This window comes from Dipodomys merriami, unplaced genomic scaffold, assembly GCF_024711535.1.
Source record: "Dipodomys merriami isolate MVZ:Mamm:240054 unplaced genomic scaffold, mDipMer1.0.p SCAF_153, whole genome shotgun sequence".
In the NCBI taxonomy this organism is placed as follows: Eukaryota; Metazoa; Chordata; class Mammalia; order Rodentia; family Heteromyidae; genus Dipodomys; species Dipodomys merriami.
The window spans coordinates 125,264-149,796 of NW_027202860.1; the positions used below are offsets into that span (position 1 = coordinate 125,264).

The 24,533-nt window shown below is 37.8% G+C and overlaps 1 protein-coding gene across 2 annotated transcripts in view; it reads right to left on the reverse strand.

The window, feature by feature from the left end:
* Eprs1 (glutamyl-prolyl-tRNA synthetase 1) overlaps positions 1-24,533 on the reverse strand; it is a 64,384-nt gene that overhangs the window by 28,492 nt on the left and 11,359 nt on the right. The window contains exons 7-19 of one of the 2 annotated variants that reach the window (XM_070022763.1): positions 18,464-18,590; positions 17,612-17,804; positions 14,277-14,448; positions 11,688-11,921; positions 10,674-10,758; positions 9,910-9,969; positions 9,609-9,629; positions 5,049-5,159; positions 3,032-3,168; positions 2,217-2,424; positions 1,360-1,472; positions 818-935; positions 339-695 (exon numbers count right to left, since the gene is read on the reverse strand). In XM_070022763.1, coding sequence (XP_069878864.1) covers positions 339-695; positions 818-935; positions 1,360-1,472; positions 2,217-2,424; positions 3,032-3,168; positions 5,049-5,159; positions 9,609-9,629; positions 9,910-9,969; positions 10,674-10,758; positions 11,688-11,921; positions 14,277-14,448; positions 17,612-17,804; positions 18,464-18,590 — 1,936 coding nt within the window. The remainder of the gene's footprint in view (positions 1-338; positions 696-817; positions 936-1,359; positions 1,473-2,216; positions 2,425-3,031; positions 3,169-5,048; positions 5,160-9,608; positions 9,630-9,909; positions 9,970-10,673; positions 10,759-11,687; positions 11,922-14,276; positions 14,449-17,611; positions 17,805-18,463; positions 18,591-24,533) is intronic. The other variant, XM_070022764.1, reaches the window with a different exon arrangement.

Here is a 24,533-nt window from a genome sequence, read left to right on the forward strand (position 1 = left end):
TGTTTTCTCCAGCAAGCTAAACAAACCCTTAGGAATATTTCAATAGGTTTATGAATTGTTTCTTTTTCCCCTGACTACAATTACTGCCATCAGTCCATACATATAACACAGAATATGGTCACATTACACAGTTACAGAAAGTTAATTTGTATGTTTCTTTCCCAGAAAACCAAATCCCTAATTGTGAGTCTTAATGTTTTCATTTGCTGATTATTAGGTCAAAATATTCATGCAGGTGGGGTCTCTAAGCAATCTGTTTAGAAGACTAGACTATCCTATGAAGCATCAACTCATGTGCTTACTTCTGGTGAGGTCTGCACTAGCTCTAGCACACTGACCTTAGGGGCCTTTTCAGCTTTCAGCTTTCGAACCACCTCTCCTTGTGCAGCCACTTTATCATAGAGAGATTTACTGTCCACAGTGCTTGCTGGTGATGTGGAAACATTCTGTACTACTGCAGCTGGAGGACTTCCAGGTTTATATTCTTGGCCAGTTTTTTCTTTATATTCAGCTTTCAGAGCCAAAAGCTGTTTAACTGCTGCATCTACGTCTTCCTTTGCTGCTTTCTTGGCTTTTAATTCACGCACTGTATCCCCTTGAATAGCCACTCTGTTGTAAAGGGCCAAGGAATCCTCAGATGTAGCACACGTATTATTCAGAGAAGGAGATGGCCTTTCCTTAAGAGGAGAAGTTATCTAGACATGTAGAAAGTCAAAAGTAGAATTAATGGCTCATGTTCAATGCTACTTCCATAATTATATAAAAAATTTAAAAAAAAGAATAATGTAAGCATAAAGAAAGACAGACTGATGTTTACCTCATGTTTTGTGGTTTCTACTTTGGTCTTTTCCTTTGACCCAGAGGTTGGCATTTCCTTTGTATGTCCATCAGGAATATATATTAAAATGCATGGAGCTTCTTTGCAACTATGTGGGCTAAAAAGAAAATAAAAGGCCAAAAAGCTGATTTGAATAAAATATCTAAAACAACAACTAAAATTAAATTCCTGGGAGGGGGGGCCCATGATTAAAAGTACATTATACATGAGCCAGGTGCTGGTGGCTCACGCCTGCAATCCTAACTACTCAGGAAGCTGAGATCTGAGGAGTATGGCTCAAAGCCCAGGCAGAAAAGTGTATGAGACATTTAGCTGCCAATATCAGAAGTGGAGCTATGGATCAAGAGACGGAGTAACAAAGCTCAAGGACCTAAATTCAAGCCTCAGGACCAAAAAATAAATAAAATTAAAAGCCACTCCTTGGAGCTGGGGAGCTTGGTGGCAGAATGCTTGCCTTTTATGTGTGGAATTCTAGACTCGCTCTCCAACGAAACACACATAAAATAGATACAAATATTTACCTTACAGGTTCATAAGGCTGATCGCATATGAAGAATCCTCTTCTCTGGAGCTGAATAATGTCTCCTTTTTTCAAATCCTTAAGGCATGGATCCCCTAGCATTAGTTCTTCACGCTATAAAGATGATATAAGATTATACTTTTTCAAACAAGAACACTAGAAAACTCTGAAACACCATCAAGTTTTGTAGTTGCTCAAATATTCCTATTTTTAATAAACGTTAAAAACTTTACTGGGGCTGGGAAGGTGGTTAAGTGGTAGAGTGCTTGCCTTGCATGCATGAGGCCCTGGGTTCAATTCCTCAGCACCACATAAGCAGAAAAAGCCAGAAGTGGTGCTGTGACTCAAGTGGTAGAGTGCTAGCCTTTTTTTTTTTTTGGTCTGGTCGTGGGGCATGAACTCTGGGCCTGGGCGCTGTCCCTCAGCTCTTCAGCTCAAGGCCAGCGCTCTACCACTTGAGCCACAGCGCCACTTCCGGCTTTTTTTTCTTTTTGCTTATGTGGTGCTGAGGAATCGAACCCAGGGCCTCATGCATGCAAGGCAAGCGCTCTACCACTGAGCCACCTTCCCAGCCCTAGAGTGCTAGCCTTGAGCTGAAGAGCTGAGGGACAGCGCCCAGGCCCAGAGTTCAGGCCCCATAACTGGCAAAACAAACAAACAAACAAAAAAACCACCTGCCTCAGCTTCATAAGTGCTGAGGATTACAGACACATACCACCACACCTGTTTTTTTTTTCTTTTTAATTGACATACAATTTTGTAGAGATTTTCCATCTTACCTGAGAAACCACAACAATTACAATCAACTTTAAAAATGTTAAGTTTCTATAACAGAAAGAGATAATTATAGAAGGTTACCTTACTGTTCTTGTTGACATACTGCTTAAAGTCCTCATCTTTTCCTAATACAGGCTTTGTGATCAAGTGCTCATAAGTGACACAGATAGCTGGAGTAGGAAGTGCATGCGATGTCTCAGCAAGCCATGTAATCTTAGTTGTTTTCTTGTAGTCTTTGTTTTCCAAATTCAATTTTGCATCAAGAGATACAACTTTTCCATCTTCATTTCTAGATTTAAGATTGAGAAATATATTAAATTAAGCTTAACTGCTACAAATACATATTATTCTATCGTGATTATTTTAACTAATTATAAAATTATTATTAAATAAGTTTTCTTCAGAAAAAAATTTAAATCAAACTTGAGTTTCTAATTTATATCAGACATTTATTAGCAATTTAGATGAAAAAAAGCATTCTCTGCTGTTAAGATACCAATAATCCACACATATCTGATATAAATCTAAAATTACTTTGATGCTTAATGCATTAAGCATTATAAATCTGAATTAAAATCTCAAAAGAAGCATCCCATCAGGCATTTATGTACAAAACATGTTGTTAAAGGTCTCCAAAGTCCCTTAAAACTATGTTTTACATTTGGATAAAATAATTTTAATATCACAAAATATATCCAAATAGCTTATTAGTAAACTGGAATATATAATACAAAAAAGTTAGTGTCCAGAATTTACGATATTTATGTCTAGACAGATTTACCAGTGAGAACACGTCAAAACATTCAGTCAAGGTCTAAATAAGGTGATATTTATATATATTAAGTAAACATAAAAGACATTTTTCCAAATTCATTAGAAAACAAAAAAATTCTTACTTGTATATTTTAGTTATGTTGATGTTGCCCCAATTTATAAATGTAACCATCTCACCCTCTGAGAAAGTCTCTGCATCAGCACCTTCTATGAAAACTTTAGGACTGTACCATACAGGTTTCAAGCCAACATCGGGATTCTGATTATAAAGAGTGAGAGAGGGAATGTTAGTTGGAGAAACAGCTTACTGTAGCCTGATCCTAGCATGCAAATCTGGTTCATTAATTCATCTATTCATTGTATTACTACATCATTAAAAGCCTATTACTATATCAAGAAGAAATGCTTTTTGAGATCCATTTAACATAAGTGTATTTTTAATTCTTTTCTTGGCATTGGAAAAGTAACACCTGTTAGATAAACAGTTACACTATCCTTACGATAAAAAATCCTTAGTTCCAATCCCAGTTGTGACATGGATCTGATCACTGTACTAGAGGTAAATGAGGTAGGGAGCCTGTGCCTAAGAGTGCTTCATGGATTTCAGAGCTACAACCACATTCTGTTATCCTCATTACTTCACTGGCTGTTTTTTACTTTCTCAGTTATTTTCTTTTCTTTTTTTTCTTTTTTTTTGTCGGTCATGGGGCTTGAACTCTGGGCCTGGGCGCTGTCCCTCAGCTCTTCAGCTCAAGGCGAGCGCTCTACCACTTGAGCTACAGCACCACTTCCGGTTTTCTGGTGGTTAATTGGAAATAGGAGTCTCACGGTCTCTCCTGCCCGGGCTGGCTTTGAACCGCGATCCTCAGATCTCAGCCTCCTGTGTAGCTAGGATTACAGGCATGAGCCACCAGTGCCCGGCCTCTCAGTTATTTTCTACACACATTGCCACTTGAGCAGGAAATTTTTAATCTGTCACATTTTAGTAGACAAATTTTGAGAGGCAGGTAAATTTTCTGTCTTCCCACATTATATGCAGAAGAAAGAGATGAGAAATAAACAGCATGCTCTCTTTGTTACATTCTAAAATGCCAGAACTCAAGAAGCTAAGACAGAGGCATCACAAGCTCAAGATCAGTCTAGACTACATAGCAAGACTGTCTCAAAACCCCCTACATAAATAAATAATTAATTAAATGCAAAAGCACGTGTTTACTAATTGCTTAATGAATGTAACAATGTAGCAGACATTACCAGTAAGCTACTTGTAAGGTTGAGAACAGAAGGATCACAGTGCAAGGCCAGCCCAGGCAGGAAAGTTCAAAAGACCCTATCTAAAAAACAGCTGGCAAAAAACTGGGTTGGATGATTGGCTCAACTAACAGAGCGCCAGCCTAGCAAGCTTGAAACTTTGAGTTCAAACCTCAGTACAGAAAGGAAAAAAAAAAAAAAAAAAAAGCTGGGGAGCACAGGAGAGGAAGGTTAAACATAATTGTAGAACATTTGTATTCTGAAGTCAAGTTATGAGTCAATATTCAGTATTAGTCTTCATATATGTGTGTGTGTGTGTGTGTGTGTGTATCTCTGTGCCTCACCAAAAAAAAATAATAATAATTACACTTATAATCGTAGCTACTCAGGAGGCTGAAATCCAGATGGTCTGCCAGACCGGAAGAAAATTTGCTAGATTTTATCTCCAAAATAACCAGCAAAGGGCTGGCTGAGCACTAGCCAATGAGCAAAAGGCAGAGTTATGCTCAAGTGGCAGAACACCAGACTAGCAAGAGGTGCTGCATCCAAACCCCAGTACTATGGGAGGAAGAAAAAAAAAAAGCCAAAATGTGAATTAGAGTACTTCATCTCTCAGAATGACTCCAAGAGGAGATAAATTCTTTTTATATTTATTTTTATATATTAATATGCTTTCTTTACTGAACAAAATTTCAGCATGAATTAAATGTAACCATTTTATATAGTGTGCTCTACATTATTAGCAGAATAAATCTCTTGGCAAGAAATCCACAAAAAGGTTTGCTTAAATTGGTATCAAATCTTGATAATTGATGATGAAAAGAAATTTATCCCCAAACCATGCCATGTCCTTTAACACAAAAACCATTGGTGAAACTGTCAGGTGACCTTTGGGTGTTTTGCTACTTCTTTCATCTCCTCCTGTGCTTCTGGGACATTCACTGGTATCACTTCTTTCTTTAGTAATGCAACATACCGTGGGGCCACCGGATCAATAACCTGCAACAAACACATCCTCATGTTACAACACTGAAATATTCTGTAAAATGTCATAAATAAAAGTAAATAACAGCACAGAAATACTAACTGGCTTTGTTACTGTACTTACTAAACTTTGTGGTTTATCTGTTCTCACTTATCTAATATTCATCAAGCAGGAAAATGAAAAAAGTCATAAGCTTACACAACATAAAAGATTTAGAGTTCTTTCCCTAGAATAACTACTGATAGGTGTTGAAAATTATCTTTAAATCTGGTATCTAGTGAAGCCTTGAGTAAAATAGCTTAGGGACAATGCCTAAGTTCTGAGTTCAAGTTCCAAGGCTGACCAAAACCAAACAAACAAACAAACAAACAAATATCTGGTAATCTAAGAGAGAAGAAATCCCTATAGGTAAATGTAATTTACAACATTGCATTGTTGGAGAAAACCATTTTAAAAAGACTATAGCTATTGTTTCTGTATCCTTTTTTAAATAACCAGTTAGGCACCATGGCACCATCAAAAGCAGTACAGCATTAGATCACTATAATAAGGCAATTCCATAGATTATAAAAGCATAAACAATATAATTCTATTGTTCTACATCTTATACAAAGGTTGGGCACCCATAAGCTACAACTCTGAAATCTGAACTGCTATGGTTCCAAACGTTTTAGATAATTAATACTCGGTATATATACATATTCAGGAAACACTATTATTCCCAGTATCTAGAAATACAGGTCTGGAAATACAGGTAATCAATAAAGATTAATTGAATGCATCATCGTAATCTATTTTCTCTCTCAAGCAGCAGTAGTCTCCTTCTGAAGCCAATGTAGTACACTTTCACTTTTCTGCTCAAATTAAACTTACCAATGGTGACTATTTATCACAGAATTCAGATACTCTATAAAACATCTGGGAAAAAAAATATAAATAGATTTCCACCCCTTTAGAAGGGTACAGGAAACAGTGGTACATATAACTAAACCTGGCTACATTTGTTTTACATTTTTTTATTGCTACTATTGTTGGGTTGGCTTTTTCATTTACTTTGAGACTAATATGTTGCTTTAGGAAAGAATAATAGACATTCTTAAGAACTCAGAAAAAAAAGCCATCCTCAAGTCATTACCACAAAGTTTAGAAAGCTATTAAATTCCCCTGGTCTGCTTATACTTTGTGACAATATTAAATCACTACTCAGCCTTAAGTTTACTATTCTCTCCTTGAGGCTTAAAGATCCTAATTCAGGGCTGCCTTTTTCAGATTCTACCACCCTAGAATGATCAAAGATTTAATTTGTAACAACTCAGATTAGCATCTAAGAAAGTAAGACAAAATTTAGTTTAAAGAAAATAAAACAAGACAATAATATCTGGGAAATTTAACTCAAGTCATTGCAGCTGTTTTCCCATCTAACAAAATGTCGGCTGGGGCATTTATTAATGCAGACTGTCGGTCCACTTAACCTTACAGTGGTTCTAGTAGTCTTAAGTATAGTCTGGAAATTTATTCGCTGGCAATACTGAACTTTCAACTTAGGTCTTACATTTAATGAACAAGTGCTCTACCACTTGTGCCACAACTCCAGTTGGAAATTCAAACAAGCATTCAACAGGATGGCTAACATCAAAGAAGTTTGGGAAACTTTGGACTAAAAACTTTTAAGTCTATATGTGGTTATGGTGGTAAACACTGTACTTTAATTATTCTAGAGGCTAAAGCAGAATTACTTGAGCCCAGGAGTTTGAGACCAGCCTATGTAATACAGTAGAACAACACCATTTTATAAATAGATTAGCCGGGCACCGTGGCTCACGCCTCTAATCCCAGCTATTCAGGAAGCTGAGAAATGAGGATCACAGTGAGACTCTTGGGAAGAAAAGTGCTCAGGCCCAGAGTTCAAGCTTTACAACCAACAAAAATAAATAAATAAATGCATAAAATAGATTTAAGTCCTTTTCACTAAAAAATAACACAAGTCTCAAAGATTCTGGTTCAGTCGTTTGGAAATTACTCCAAAGAGCCTGAGGATTTCCCATGCTTCAACCACAGCAGCTTCAAGTTTGTTTTATTTGTTGTGCTTCATGCAAATACTTTCATTGGAAGATCTAGTAGCTGAAAGCAAAGGCAGAGACTGAGACTGGGGAAGACTATTACCTTACTACTTAGAAACATACATTTAAAAATGAATACAGCTACAAAAGTTACCAGAGACAAGTAACAGCTCTGAAGTAAACACCTTAAATCTGTGACATTTTGGTCTAGACTTATAAGTTTAATTTTTTTGCCAGGAGCTGGTGGCTCACACTGGTAATCCTAGCTATTCAGGAGGCCTAGATCTAAGGATCTTGGTTCAAAGCCAATCCCAATAGGAGTGTCCATGAGACTTATATTTCCAATTAACCACCAAAAAGCTGGAAGTTGGAGCTGTGACTAAAGTGGTAGAGTACAAATTTAAATTTCTGAAGTTAAAGCAAGGAGAAAATTAACATGTTAAAGCTTTTTCTCTAAATGAGTATGTAAAGACCCTCAGGTCATTTTCAAATAGAGGCTGCTTAATTTTTTCCCCCTGAAAGTTGTTAGTAAAAAGCAGTAAGGTTTAGCTTCTCCCTTAACACTTCCCAACACCACGGCTAAATATGGCTTAATGATGCTTCACTTAAATTGTATCTGTAGACATCAGAAAGAATATAAGATAGAAAACAACCTAGTAGTAGTTAGTAGTAATAAGAGAAACCTAAATAAAGGATCTGAACCAAAGAGGTAGACAGAATGGTTTTCATATAGGAAAATGTCATGAAGATCAATAAAAGAAACAAAAGTATGTAATCAAAATGATTCAATTTTACTCTCAACCAAAATACTTTATTAGATAACATTTAAGGATCATTCTGATTTCAGGATATACAAAGCAAACTGACTCTTAAATCCCCATAAACAAACCCAGAAGGGCTAGCAAAACAGAAGCTAACACTCAATTCTGGAAGCTAAAAAGCATAGAAGCATCCCCATATCACTCCATAACCAGGAGACTGCTTCCTTCCTGCCCCATGAACAAGAAATACCACGTCTAGCAGAAGCCAAAAGGAGCTGAAAGGGAAGGTATTGAACTGCAAACACAAGGAGGAAATAACAGGTGAGACTAAGTGTGAAAGCCCTCAGCAGTCACTCCCCAATTTGCTCCAAAGCCTTGGCAGCAGGGCCTTCAGCTTTAAGGGGTGATTAAAAGAATTTCCCTTTGGGAAAACTGCTATAAGAGATGAAAAGTTAATGACATGGAGGTTGGAAGTTCTCCAACCTGCCCAGTCAGCTCATCACCAATTCTTGTTCCTCAAACCTCCACTTACTCTTGTAGTCTCCCATATCAAACACAAACAGACATTAAAATGAACCCAACACCTGAGACTGGCTATGACTGTTAATGGAAGAAAACACAATAAATAGGAAGCCATTTTGAAAATTCGTACAAGAAATCTTGAAAAGAACATGAATGAAAAATTTATCAGAATGGCAGAAGGTAAGTAATGTCCAGAAAACAGAACCAAAGACCAAATACAGAAGAAGATAATTGCGCATGAAAAGCTCCAGAAAGAAGAAACAGCAGAGATGGACTGGGTTCTACTTCAGTGGAAGAGCACATATTTTACATGTGGGAGGAAAGAGAAGAGGACCAGAAGTCAGAAGGTGGATGAGGCAATGCTGTTCATCTTCAACATAATCTACAGAATTGACAGTGAAATTCTTTTAATATATTTGAACAAAATATATATGTAAAACTATTAAAACTTAAATCTATAAAAGTGGATAATTAATAAATCAATGGAAGTGCTAACCTGCCTGCAAATCTTAAATTTATTATTAGTAACTGCAGCAACAAAGAGCCAGTTAGTAATTCCTTTATTTTCAAAAAAACTGACTGAACACAAAAAAGACACATGCAAGACAAGCAAACTATTTCTTGAGGCAAGACATCAGCACAATCAAGCAGCAATCCCAATAAAGAATTTATAGCACACAATCACAGAAACCATAGTTAACACATGGCATTAAAAAAAAAATGATTTGCCTTATTATAGTATCTAAGCATCTGCTCCCAGTTAGTAAATAACAGTATCAATTTGCATGACTCCTCATTTGATTTTCAGTTTTGTTTTTAAAGCTGGATCCAATAAGACACAGAAATTGCAACTAGTAAACCTTCCACACAACCCAATGATGTGTAATTTTAAAGCTTTGAGTCCTCTCAGCACACAGGGAACAGCAGAATGAAGTTAGCCAAGTCTTCCCCTTTGCTATCAAGTAGAGGACATACTTTATAAGGCTGGATTAATGTATTCCCAACATGTTTACATAAACAAGACTTTTATATAAATGTGATTGTGCTTCACTCGATGATAACATGTAATAGGCTAAGAAGCTATGCTTAAAGTAAGGCGAATACAAGCATTAAGTAATACCTTCTTACAGAGAGCTCGCAGCTTGAAAGCAGAAAAATGAAATGCAGAGTGTTCACAAAAGGTTAAAGGAAAAAACAATGACCATTTCCCATACATCCAAGTTTGTTTCAATTATTGTTTACTTGTTGGTGTAATGGCTCTTTAGTCATTTTTAAAAGGAAAACATTCCATTTTCCTGGAAGACTGCAAAATGATTAATATTCTTCCAAAATTTTTCTCTGCCATAGGACACTAATCATTTCTACGTGTGTATTATTCCAAAGTCAGGAGTGACAGAGTGAACTGAGAATGACCTCTGTACCTTTTTGTTAAATGCCCAGATCTTGTCCCACTCCATGTTCACAACAGAACGTGAGGAGCCCTAGAACAATAATAATAAAAATATTTTAAGACTAGAAGTAGTAAATACTTTGTTTCAAATCAAACAGTTTTAGAAAAATAAAAACTCAGTAAATACTTATACATTTAGTTCAACTGAAATTTAAAACTTGTTGCATGCAAACTGATTTGTTATACTTAACCATTTATTGTCAAAGTTCAGTCATACTTTTTACTGGATAATAATTCTTCACCTATGTTCAATGTTAGGTTAGGAGTTTAGGACAATCTAAATTTTCCACTATTATAAAAAGCTAACCCTAGCTGGGCGCCGGCAGCTCACGCCTGTAATCTTAGCTACTCAGAAGGCTGAGATATGAGGATCATGGGTCAAAGCCAGCCCCAGCAGGAAAGTCTGTGAGACTCTTATCTCCAATTAATTAACCACCAGAAAACAAGAAGTGGCGCTGTGGCTTAAGTGGTAGAGCGCTCGCCTTGAGGTGAAGAGCTCAGGGACAGCACCCAGGCCCACAGTTTAAGCCCCATGACTGGCAAAAAAACTGAAAGTGAAGCAAGAGTACAAGACCCCTAAGTTCAAGCCCAAATACTACTGTACACAAATCCTAACTCTATCCTTGAATCATAAGGCACACAAGAAATAGGAATAACAGAAATAATAACAAGTAAAAGGATATTAACAGAAATACCTACAAATTAAAAGAGAACCTATGAAAGAAAACAACTCACTTGAGCAGCAATGAACTGTTTCAGTCCTTCAACTGTCATTCCTCTTCTTAAAACACCACGGACTGTAGGAAATCGAGGGTCATCCCTGGGAAATATGAAAACTGTTAAATACCAAGGAGGTGTTTTAAAATGTGTAGATGCAGAAAATAAAAGACATCTCTAATGAGTAATAAATTATAATCTGTATTAGTTCTGGTAAATCAGTTCTCTTAGATTTATGAGCATGATAATCAACATGAATAGGTTTCATTTATAGATACGTGACTATACAATCTTTCATTTTTACACTCATCTTTCTTATAAAAATATCATTTAGGTTATTAACATGCCACAGAAACTTTTATATTCTTTCTAGAGGCAAAATCCTTTGGGCAATTAGTCCTCAACACATCAAGATCGAGAGCGCTTAAATCTTTATCTCAAGAGTATTTTGGCCATAACAGAGTGTGGAGAATGGTACTAGATCTATGAAATACCAGAGTTATATACACTTTTCTGTTAAATGATGAACTTTGCAAAGAATGTGATCTCGTGTGATTTTCATTCTCATGTGCCATGCATGTTCTACAGTGAGTATTCCATGCTGACAACATTAAAACAAGGTAGGGTTGGGGAGGAACAATAAGGCACTAAGTGAAATGATGTCTAAACCAGGATTTCTATATAGACCCACAGGCCCATCCATTGAACCACCATTTTTTTGTTGTTGTTGGGTGTGAGGCTTGAACTCTGGGCTTGGGCACTGTCCCTTAGCTCTTCAGCTCAAGGCCAGCGCTCTACCACTTGAGCCACAGCCCGACTTCCAGCTTTTTCTGTTTATGTGGTGCTAAGGACTCGAATGCAGGGCCTCATGCATGCTGAGCCACCTTCCCAGTCCCCTGAACCACCACTGAGTTACATGAAAAATCAGATATAAAAATTTTACATATATGAAATGCATAATTATATCTATATTAAAGAAAAAAAATCTGATACAAATACTTCTTTGTCAATTCTAGGTAATATGAAACATACCATCCATCTACTAGTCCTTCGTCGACAAACCATGTGAGTTTTCTTTTGGACAGCACTGTGTTGTTGAGATTTAGGCGACTATATTCCCAGATATATGGTTTTCTTATCCCTAAAGCTTCAATAATCCAGTAGAACTGCTCATCTCTGTCATGGTACTCTGTTGTTCTCAGGGCATGTGTAACACCTTCAATACTGTCAACTATAGGACAGGCAAAATCATATGTTGGATACACACTAGGGAAAAAAAGAATGTTTTTGAATCAACATTACCTATTTTATGTTTTCTATTTTAAAACATTTATAAGCAGCAATAGTAACCAAAACTATAATTCTTTGTAAATTCAGAGTTTTGTTTTTTTTTAACGGGCTTTTTGTGTGTGTACTATTACTGGGGGTTGAAGTAAGGGCCTTGCACTTGTCCTGGGGAGGCTAAGAACAAGAGGACAGCAGTTTGTGGAAAGCCTTGGCAAAAAGTTCAAGAGACAGGGCTGGGAAGGTGGCTCAGTGGTAGAGCACTTGCCTTGCATGCATGAGGCCCTGGGTTCAATTCCTCAGCACCACATAAGCAAAAAGAAAAAAGCCCGAAGTGGCACTGTGGCTCAAGTGGTAGAGCGCTAGCCTTGAGCTGAAGAGCTGAGGGACAGCGCCCAGGCCCAGAGTTCAGGCCCCACGACCGGACCCCCCCCAAAAAAAGTTCAAGAGACACTAATCCCAATCAGCAGTTGGGCACAGTAGTATGTAGCTATCATCCCAACTATAGTGGTAATTATTAAGAATAGGATTGTGATCAAGGCCACCCAAGAGAAAAAGGGGAGATTGTCTCAAAAATAATGAGGTGTAGCTCCAGTGGTACAGCATCTGATTAGCAAGCTTGAAGCCCTCAGTTCAAATACCAATATTCCCAAAAAAGTAGAGTAATTCTACTGAACATATAATTTTCTTTAACAGTGGTAAAGCAGCTGCCTGGCACATGCTAAGTATTGTATATGAGCCATAGTACTAAGCAAATAACAATAAAAGCCTATTTTTCTTAATCCTTAAAGCAATTTCTTAAAATTCCTATAAAGCAATTTCTTATAAAAGTTTATAATAGGGCTGGGAAGGTGGCTCAGTGGTAGAGCGCTTGCCTTGCAAGCATGAGGCCCTGGGTTCGATTCCTCAGCACCACATAAGCAAAAAGAAAAAAGCCAGAAGTGGTGCTGTGACTCAAGTGGTAGAGTGCTAGCCTTGAGCTGAAGAGCTGAGGGACAGCGCCCAGGCCCAGAGTTCAGGCCCCACGACCGGACCCCCACCCCAAAAAAGTTTATAATAATGCATAAAACTTTCAAGGATGCAGCAGGATCATATGTTCAAAAATGACATGGCCTACACAGTGAGACTTTTTAAAAATAAGATAAAAAAGAGGAATTGGCACTATGGCTCAAGTGGTAGAGCACAAAGAGGCTCAGGTACAGTGCCCAGGCCCTGCATTCAAGCCCTGGGACCAACAACAAAAAAAAGGTATAAAATTAATTTCTTTGGGTGGGAATGTGGCTTAGTGGTAGGGTTAGCCTAGAATGAAGCCCTGGGTTCAATTCCTCAGTACCACATAAACAGAAACGGAAGTGGCACTGTGGCTCAAGTGGTAGAGTGGTACCATACTGTGTTTTATTATCTATTTCACACTAAAAATGAATGATTTATGCCTTAGCATCATAAAAAAGAACTGAAAATCCAGAGAAAACAAACTTGAAAAATTTTTAAAAACTTGTAAAATTTTTAGACTATAAGTCAATTTATGCCCACAAAAAAGTCAGAGTTTACCATAGAAAGAGAAGTATTTTCATCTAGCAAAAGTGGGGATTGTCAGGTCCAAGGGTTGTATAAATCCCACAAGATAATTTAGTATATGACAAGAAAGACAAGTATGGTTTGTCAGCTGCCCCTCAGCTCATCTGCCTGCACTGATAATTTTTTTCTTTTTTTTGGATCCGGTCGTGGGGCCTGAACTCTGGGCCTGGGCGCTGTCCCTCAGCTCTTCAGCTCAAGGCTAGCGCTCTACCACTTGAGCCACAGTGCCACTTCCGGCTTTTTTCTTTTTGCTTATGTGTTGCTGAGGAATCGAACCCAGGTCCTCAGGCATGCAAAGCAAGCGCTCTACCACAAAGCCACCTTCCCACCCCCTGCACTGATAATTTTGTATAGACCTCAAATGAGACTGGAACTATCCAAATGACCTTTGGCAAAAATCAGGTTCCTGGGGCTGGGAACATGGCTTAGTGGTAGTGCTTGCCTAGCATACACCAGGACTGGAAAAAATAAAAACAAAATCAAGTTCATCACCTCTGAAAAAAATACACACCACAATTATACCTACTTAATACTCAAAAAGCAAATTTAGGGAGAATCAAGCCCTTTTATAGATGCAAGTTAATAGTGGAAATACCTCCTATAACCTTTGACAAGTAAATAAGCAACCTCTGAAAGACCACAGGCCGCTTGGCCAGTCAGTCTATGGTTTCTTGACTGTTTGACTACTCTACACTGATAAAAGAGGATCAAAACAAAAGCATAGAAAGCTATCTGGCATACTGAAAAAGACACACTTACTTGTATTTACTCCCAGTTCTTGGATGTGGCTGAATTTTGCAGCGGTAAAGTGTTGGGTCCCTCAGGCACCCATTGTTACTACTCATGTCAATTTTTGCTCGCAAACAACAGGACTGACCAAACTGAGTTCCTTTTTTCATTTCTTCCCACATTTGTAGATTCTTCTCAATAGCTATAAAGTGACAACTTCATTAGTGGTTATTTAATGTTACTAATGTGGTTAAATTCTAATTACTTTATTATTCTTATAATTTGATATGTTATCATTTTATGTTAGCCATATTCCATTAATTTGAAATACTACAATAGCTATGGTGGTGGCTCACACCTGTAATACCAACTATTCAGAGAATCACTGTTGTAGGCCAGCCCAAATGAAAAAGTTAGCAAAACTTATCTGAAAAATAACTAAAGCAAAAAGAACTGGGGTGTGGCTCAAGTGGAAAACCACTTGCCTAACAAGTCCAAGGCCCTGAGTTCAAATGAAAGTACTAACAAAGGGGGAAAGAAAACACAACACTTAAAGAAATATACTCTATAAAGATGTTATAGAAAAGGTAAAATCAAGAGTCTACGGATATAGCACCAACCAAGGATACAAGAGAAAGTATATTATCCGAAGGTTTTTCTCATTTGTTGCCATCATTTTATTTCCCTGACATGGCACACCTTATCAGCTCATCTCTTCTCCCCTATAAAATCTTCACCTGGTGCTTCTAAAGAAACATTCTTTTCTTTGGCAACCTTAAGCCTAGGGGTCAGACCAGTTTGTCCTGACCCTGGGGAACCTTAAGTACTGTCACTATAATGTTCATCTAAAGAACATGGGGTAGATAGACCAGGTGTTGGTGGCTCACACCTGTAATTCTAGCTATTCTCAGGAGGCTGAGATCTGAGGTTGTTTGATCTGAGCTGGTTTGTAGCCAACTCTGGCAGAAAAGTTTATGAAACTCTTATTTTCAATTAACCACCAAAAAGCCAAGGAGCTGTGGCTTGAGCAAAAAAGTTCAGGGACAGGGTCAAGGACCTAATTTCAAGCTCTAGGACCAGCAGAACATGGCATAAGCTAAAAGCATGAGCTGTGGGTTCTGTAGAGAATAGGAAATTCTTAAATCACAGAAAACAAAAAAAATGACAGAAAACAGAAAAAAAAATCTAGAAAAAAACCCTCTTTATCTCAGGTGACTGTAGGTCTACCTATTTCAGCATATTCAGTCTATTCTAAATGAATAAGAAAGAACTGTGAAGCTAGGTGCCAGTAGCTCACACCTGTAGTCCTAGCTACTCAGGAGGCTGAGATATGCAGATTGCAGTTCAAAGCCAGCCTAGGCAAGAAAGTCCATGAGACTCTAATCTCCAATTAACCATTAGAGAAGCAGAAGTGGCAATGTGGATCAAGTGGTAGAGCACTCACCTTGAGCTGAAGAGCTCAGGGATAGTGCCCAGGCCCAGAGTTGAAGGGAGGGAGGAAGGGAGGGAGGGAGGGAGGGAGGGAGGGAGGAAAGGGAAAGGAAGAAAGACAGAAAGAACTGTGAAACAGGACCTTTCTGTGTAAACTTTGGAGATACAATGGACATTTTTCCTGTACCCAAATTATCAAGATAGAACTGGGGGCATGGATCAAGCGATAAAAGTCCCTTACCTAGCAAGCACAAGGTGCTAAGTTCAAACCCCAATAACACACACACACACACACACACACACACCCCAAAACAAGTACACACACACACACACACACACACACACAAAAACAAGTGTAAAGGCCCAATTGTTAATTAGCTTTTAAAATGAGAATTAAAAAAAAAGGTTTAGGGCTGGGAAGGTGGCTCAGTGGTAGAGCGCTTGCCTTGCATGCCTGAGGCCCTGGGTTTGATTCCTCAGCACCATATAAGCAAAAAGAAAAAAAAAAAGCCGGAAGTGGCGCTGTGGCTCGAGTGATAGAGCTCTAGCCTTGAGCTGAAGAGCTGAGGGACAGCGCCCAGGCCCAGAGTTCAGGCCCCACGACCAGACCCAAAATAAATAAATAAATAAATAAATAAAAATAAAAAAAAAATAAAAAAAGGTTTAATATAGCAATTTGAATATTTCCAAATACTTCAAAAATAAAATATGAAAGTTCTACCAACATAACTACAGAGACTACAAAATTAAAATACCCCAATTTGTGAGCTCAGAAGACAAGTCAACAACTGATAAATGAGAATGGTATGCTCTCAGGCTGGGTACAAGACAGCAGATACAAGACCAACCTGAGCTAAATAGTAAGCCTGTCTAAAGGAAATTTTAAAAAGTATGCTCTTTAGGCAGGTGATATTTCAGTAACATAGGGTACCCACATGTTAAAAGGAAGACCTGAATGCAAATAGTGTTATCATCTAACATTTTATAAACGTTAAACATTTAAATTAAAGAAGCATAAGGGCTAGGGATGAAGTGGTATCATGTGCTAGTCTAGCATTTACAAAGCTCTGGGTTTGATCACCAGCACTTCAAGAAAAAGAGCTGTAAAATATCACAGTAAAGCAGGGCACTGGTGGCTCCTGCCTATAATCCTAGCTACTCAGGAGGCTGAGTTCTGATGATAGAGGTTCAAAGCCAGCCTGGGCAAGAAAGTCTGTGAGACTCTTATCTCTAATTAACTACCAGAAAACCAGAAGTGGCACTGTGGCTCAAGTGGTAGAGCGCTTGCTTTGAGCTGAAGAGCTCAGGACAGTGCCCAGGCCCAGAGCTCAAGCCCCATGACCAACAAAAATAAATAAATACATACATACATACATACATACATACATACATACATACATACATACATACATACATACATAAATAAATAAAAAAAATATCACAGTAAGGGAAATACATGCAAAAGACTGCATATAATAAGAACTAAAGGCATGGGCTCTTTAAACATGGTTGTGATCGGTAATAAAGCAATAAAAATGTAAAAGATTACAGAGAAAGAAAAAAGATTTCTGAAATACATTAGCATAGAAATCACACTCAATGTGTTTCACGTCAGCATCTCTCTTTTTTTTTTTTTTTTTGGGGTCCGGTTGTGGGGCCTGAACTCTGGGCTTGGGTGCTGTCCCTCAGCTCTTCAGCTCAAGGCTAGCACTCTACCACTTGAGCCACAGCACCACTTCTGGCTTTTTTCTTTTTGCTTATGTGGTGCTGAGGAATCGAACCCAGGGCCTCATGCTTGCAAGGCAAGCACTCTACCACTGAGCCACCTTCCCAGCCCCATCACATCAGCATCTCTTACAATAATGAAATCATGTACTGCTAAGGAAGCGTAATACAGAATATAAATTAAAACATCAGACAAAACTACGCCTTACAGTTATTTCTATGTTTGGATTCTATCCTCTGTTCACGTTCTGCTTTCATCTGCTCAGCAGGAGTATCATCAACATAAGCCTTCCCTTCTTGAATTAGTTTCTCTGCATATTTCATTATAGTTTCAAAATGATCTGATGTATAAGTAAATTGATTTGGTTTGATATGCAGCATTGCAACATCTTCCAAGATAACCTGCAATAAATTAAAAAAAAAGTGCATAGTTTCATTTTTCCCATTATTTCCAATCCCTGATACTGCATTTTGAATAAATGTAATTTAAAAAAAATCCGTCTTAAATAGCCTGAAAAAGGCCGTGGAAGTTGTATGATATTAAGTCAGAAAAAAAAAATTATTCATTACATCAGCTTCCAAATTTTCAGCTCCAAAAGCTGATCTCATGAGGGAGCTTTCATTTACTCTGAAAAAATCAGTTATTATTTATTGATCATATCAACAATCCTTTGTATCCTCTTGGAATGTAGTGTAGTGCTTCTGAATAAAGATGAGACAAGAGGTAGAAAACTACATTTTCCAATACCTATTTAGTGATTATTTCATTCATAAACTTAATTATTATATGACAATAAGAAAACCTGCCTCCAGTGAATTTGTTACTCATAGGAAAATACAGCATGTAGGTAAATTCTATAACCGGAGAAGAGAAAATTTTTTTTTTGTATAGGAACTTGATATTTTTCGGTTTGGGTCTCAAGAACATACATAGGTGGAATATATAAAAGGGGGGAGGCAGCTATGAAACAAAGTTTGCTTTTCATACCATGAAGGTATCAGGTTACCCTCTAACTTTAATTTACTTTTCTGAAAAAAGTCATCACTACACTTTTAATTACCTTCTCAAAATCTTCCTTTTCTTTTTCAGGATTTGTGTCATCAAATCTCATGATCAGTTTCCCTTTAAAGTTAACCTGGTAGTGCTGGTTCAGAAGAGCAGCTTTTGCATGCCCAATGTGTAAGTAACTAAAACAAAAACATTCCACAAAGAAACTCATTAACAGGTCTTAACTGAACACTTCAACTTAACCCTGAGGAGATGAGAACTAAACAGATCTTCTAACTAGTACTCGAACCATATTTTACTTTCCAACAAGAAGTACTATGATAGAAAAACTGACAGAAAAAAAAAACAAAACAAACTAGGAATATTATAATACAAAAACAACTTTGCACATAAAATCTCATGAACAAGTACAGTATTTACAAAAGTTGCAATGTTCTTTTTTCCCCCCAAGAGTAATGGTCATCTGGAGGAAAACTGCTTCTGAAACCATTTCCAATGCCAACTGGTAGTGTCCCCTTAGTATATGACATGATGCTACTGGGATTGGACAAGCACCTAGTACCCACTAGAGAGAAACACCTCTATAACTGTCACTGTCACTGTGATGGCTAAATGAGAACCTACGAGAATTATGAAGCCAAAAGAACTGGGCATGATAGCTCACACCCGTTAATCTTAGCAATAGAGACTTTTATTAGAGTTGGAGGATCACAAATTTCAGACCATCCAGTTCAACTTAGCAATATCCTGTCTCAAAATATTTCTTTCTCTGGACATTTTATTTCTCTAGGCTTTAGTAGTCTCAAATGCCAACAAAAAGATTTTAACCAAATGACTACAAAGGTCACATCTAGTATCAATGAATCAAAATGTATAATATTCTTTTGAGCCAGGCGCTGGTGGATCATGCCTACAGCTACCCAGGAAGTTGAGATATGAAGAAGGGGTGGGAGAGGAAGAAGTCAAGAAACAGTATTGATAATTTATCAATATTTTCCTCTATCAATGTGTTTATTTATTTATTCATTTTGCCAGTCTTGGGACTTGAACTCAGGCTTGGGCACTATCCTTGAACTTCTTTTTGCTCAAGGCCAGCACTCTACCACTTGAGCCACAACATCACTTCTGCTTTTTCTGCTTATGTGGTACTGAGGAATTGAACCTAGTGCGTCATGCATGCTAAGGAAGCATTGTACCACTAAGCCACATTCCCAGCCCAATCAAAGCAGTTTGTAAAAAGCAATGTTCTGTAGGGCGCCGGTGGCTCATGCCTATAATCCTAGGTACTTAGGAGACTGAGATCTGAGGATCGTGGTTCAAAGCCAGCCCAAACAGAAAAGTGAGACTCATATCTCCAATAAACCACCAGAAAACCAGAAGAAGCTCTATGGCTCTCAAGTGGTAGAGCACTCTCGTTGAGCTGAAGAGCTCAGGGACAGCACCCAGGCCCAGAGTTCAAGCCCAAGACTGAGAAAAAAAAAAGCAATGTTCGTAGTGGCATCTACCTGTAAATTTCTAGCACTTAGGATTCTGAGGCAGAAGGGTCTTGAGTTGAGGTCAGCTTGGGTTACAGACCAAGACTCTATCACCAAAAACTTTTACAAGGAAATTAACTTGGCCATTATTGTTTAAATTATAATCATTTGGGAAGAAAACAAGGTATGAAGCCAGTTTAAATAGCTCTTGCCAATTTTTACCACTTTCAGTTTACTACAGCAGTCACCATTTTAAGGTAAGTCATCTAGTTCTAATAGCACACCTTTGACATGAAGTGATATTGATATTATGAAAAATACAACTCCATTTATGACAATGAAAGCTGAATGTAGGTGGCTCATGCCTATAATCCTAGCTATCCAGGAGGCTGAGATCTGAGCATCATGGTTAGAAGTCAGCCTAGGTAGAAAAGTCTTCTTGAGACTCTTACCCCCAATTAACCACTCAAAAACTGCAAGTGGAGCTGTGGCTCCAAGTTGTAGAGCACTAGCCCTAAGCAAAAGAGCTAAGGGACAGTGTGCAGGACCTGAGTTCAAACCCCACAACTGCAAAACAAAAAAAATAAAATAAAATAAAAAACAAAGGTCAATTAAACATGGCCTTGCACATGCCTAGTAAGAACTCTGCCACTGAATGACACACCAATCCTAACTCAATTAAGTTTCTACAAATTTAGACAGAGGTCCAGATCAGTGATTGGCTTATAAAAAGGGTTTTTGCATGCATAAGTAATAGAACCAACTACAATGTGCAATGCAATATGGGCTTTTAAAAATTGCCTGCAAAAAACAGAACTGCATATACTCTAGAAGATATCTTAGAACAAAAAAGTTATTACACAAAAATTGATGAAATCCCAGAAATGGATGGAGTTTAGTGAAGAATATCAATATTTGTTCATTAGCTATGATAAAGTTACCATATAAATGCAAGATGCCAATGAAAAACTGGATGTAATAAATATAGAAACTTCCTGTAAATCTAAAACTATTCTAAAATAAAGTAACTTAAAATAAAGGGCTATGGATTCCCAGAAACAGAAAACTAGATGTTAACTTGATGCATGTTTAATTCAGCAATGAGCTACATCATTCAAAAAGATACAGTTACTGATCACCTATTGTTTGAATTAATGTGTTTAGCTTTAAATATAAAATTAACTTAAGAAGGATAATGTGGAGCTGACAATGGAGCTGAGTGGTACAGTGTATATTTCCCATGAACAAGATGCTGGTAGGGAAGGAAGAAGGAGGAAAAGAGGGAGGAAGGAAGGGGAGGGAAAAAAGGCAATGAGGAAAAAATGAAGGAGAAAAAGAGGAAGACAGAAGAGACAAAGTGAGAGGAGGAAAAAAGGGGAAAGAAAAAAAGGAGGAGGAGAAAAAAGGTCTTAAAGAAAAATACATCTGAATCAGCAATAATGTATATAGCTCTAATAATGTATATGTCAAGCTTCAGGAAAAACAATTGAGACTATAAAATACCATAACTAAAATAATCATCTGAAGAAACAATAGTGAAAGGAAGTAAGGAATCATGCTGCTTTAGTTACCAGTAATACTGAATTAGACTTCTGCCATGCACAACAGTGTAATTTTTAGCTACAAGAGCCAGATGGCAGATTTTGAGTTTGGCCAGATATTAATACATCGTATGAATCAGCTTCTAAATAGTGCCTTCCTCAAAGGGTTGTTCAGATTAATGACTTACTATACAGAAAGCACTTGTTAGTGCCTGTACTTGTTAGCAAGTATATGGGGATATGATGAAATTTATGAACAGTAATGAAATATTGGTTATATTCCAAATCCCTACCTGTATAAGAGCATCTCTCTGAAAATGACATAATTTAGAACAGATAAACATATTTTATAATATATATGTATAAATATGCTAATCCAATATTCAAGAAGTGACAGTGATTTTAAAAAAAAAGACAAAAAATGGCATAGCAAGAAATAGTATTTAAAAGCTACTTATTTATTTTTTTGTTGGTCGTGGAGCCTGAACTCTGGGCCTGGGCACTGTCCCTCAGCTCTTCAGCTGTAGACTAGCGCTCTACCACTTGAGCCTCAGCCCACTTCTGGCCTTGTCTATTTATGTGGTGCTGAGGAATTGAACTGAGGGTCTCATGCACGCAAGACAAGCATTCTACCACTGAGCCACCTTTCCAGCCCCTTAAAAGCAACTTTTATCAAACAACTAAGATTAGTAATGCAAATGACAAGTATGACCTCTCATATCAAACACAGAAATAGAATATTGGGAGGAAAGGACTCATGATATCTTTAAGAACTGAATTATGGCTGGGCATTGGTGGCTTATGTCTGTAATGCTAGCTACTCAGGAGGCTGAGATCTGAGGATCATGGTTTGAAGCTATCCCTGGCAGGAAATTCCATGAGACTTTTAATCTCCAATAAACTGTTCAGAAAAAGCCAGAAGTGGAGCTGTGGCTCAAGTGGTAGAACATTAACCTTGGGCACAAAGAGATAGAGAGAGCACCAGGCCCAGGATCACCAAAAAAAAAAAAAAAAGAATTGAACCACATAACATAAATGCTATTTATTTCATTGAGTCACGAATCAATCAAATTTGTTATTTTTTTCAGTCATTATTTCTTTTTCATTTCTTCTACCATCCCCTAGTACAGAAAAGAAGCCATGAGCCAGTGGCTCATGTTTCTAATCCTAACTACCTCAGAGGGTGAGCTTAGTAAAGGTTTGAGGTTCGAGGTCAGCCCAAGCACAAAAGTTCATGATATTCCATCTCCAAAAACAAAAAGACAAGGTAGAAGAATGGCTCAAGTGGTAGAATGTCAGTAAAACAAGCAAGCTGAGCAAGCCCAAGGTTGAGTTCAAACCCTAGCACCAGCAAAATAAAGTAAAAAGTATGCAACTATACAACTGGTTTTTCTTTTAGTTTTTTTTTTTTTTTAATGTGGTATCAGGAATTGAACCCAGGGCCTCTTTCATGCTACCACTCTACCACCAAGCCACATTCCCAGGCCTAGACTGGTTTTTATGATGAGATCATTTGTAAAGATCTATTAAGTACATAGCTAAAAGAAAATTGTTTGCTGGGTGCTGGTGGCTCACGCCTGTAATCCTAGCTACTCAGGAGGCTGAGATCTGAGGATTGCGGCTCAAAGCCAGCCTGGGCAGTAAAGTTCATGAGACTCTTATCTCCAATAAACCACCAGAAAACTGGAAGTGGCACTGTGACTCAAGTGGTAGAGTGCTGGACTTGAGCTGAAGAGCTGAAGGACAGCACTTAGGCCCAGAGTTCAAGCCCCACAACGGACAGAAAAACAAGAACAAAAAGAAAATTGTTTTCCTATCTGCCAATTTCTGTTATCTACATATTCTATCTACCAAAAAAGGATAAGAATGTGAAATTCTTATCTGAAACAAAATCTGAAATTAAAGTTGTACAAAGAATCATTTCAGCTGGGCACCCTGTGGCTCACACCTGTAATCCCAGCTACTTAGGAGACTGAGATTTGAGGATCAGAGTTCAAAGCCAGCCCAAGCAGGAAAGGCCCTGAAACTCTTATCTCCAATAAAACCACCAGAAAAAAATGCAAGTGCCACTGTGGCTCAAGTGGTAGAGTGCTAGCCTTGAGTTTAAGAACGAAAGGACAACACTAGGCCCAGAGTTCAAGCCCACAACCAAAAAAAAAAAAAAAAAAAAAAAAAGAATCATCTCACAAATTAACACTGGTTCTAAGGTTCAGCATCGAGGTGCACAACTGCATTAGTAATGTGTCTTTAGTAAGGCTTATTTTATTATATTAGTATCACAGGAACTACAAAGCTTGATATTCCTCTTAACTCTGCTTCAAGGAGATGGATTGAAAAGGCAGACTCCCTTCAGGCTTAGGGAATGGTACACAAGGTTTGAAGCAGCCCCATGCTATGGCTTACAGCCACAACAGTCTTTTCTTAAATGAGTGGACTCTTTGATTATAATTTTCTTTTTTTTTTTGTCCAGTCATGGGGCCTGAACTCTGGGCCTGGTCGCGGTCCTTCAGCTCAAGGCTGTCGCCCTACCACTTGAGCCACAACGCCACTTCCGGCTTTTTTTTCCCTGCTTATGTGGTGCTGAGGAATCGAACCCAGGGCCTCATGCATGCAAGACAAGCACTCTACCACTGAGCCAACGTCCCAGCCCTGATTATAATTTTCTATGTTTGCCAAGAGCTAATGAGTTTGGGAAACTTGTTACCAATGGAAAGAAGTAAGTAGGAATGTATTTTTCAACACATTTCTCCATTTGAGGGAAAAAAATACTGCTATCTAATTCTACTATTAATATAAAAGATGACTGGAAGTATCATACAAATCCTTAGTGAATAAAAGCCCCCCAAATCTTAGAATACAAATAAAGGTTAATCCCTATTTATAGACATTTTTAAATTTAAATTCCCCCCCCCCTTTTTTTTTGTCAGTGCTGGGATGTGAACTCAGGGCCTTGCACTTGCTAGGCAAACACAACCATTGAGCCACTCTGCCAACCCTTATTTTAATGTTTCTATTTGTAGTATTTTCTTATTTCTATTTAAAATGGGGTAAAATTTCAATGTCTCTTCTATTCTTAATAAGCTAAAGCTACAAATTAAAATTCAAC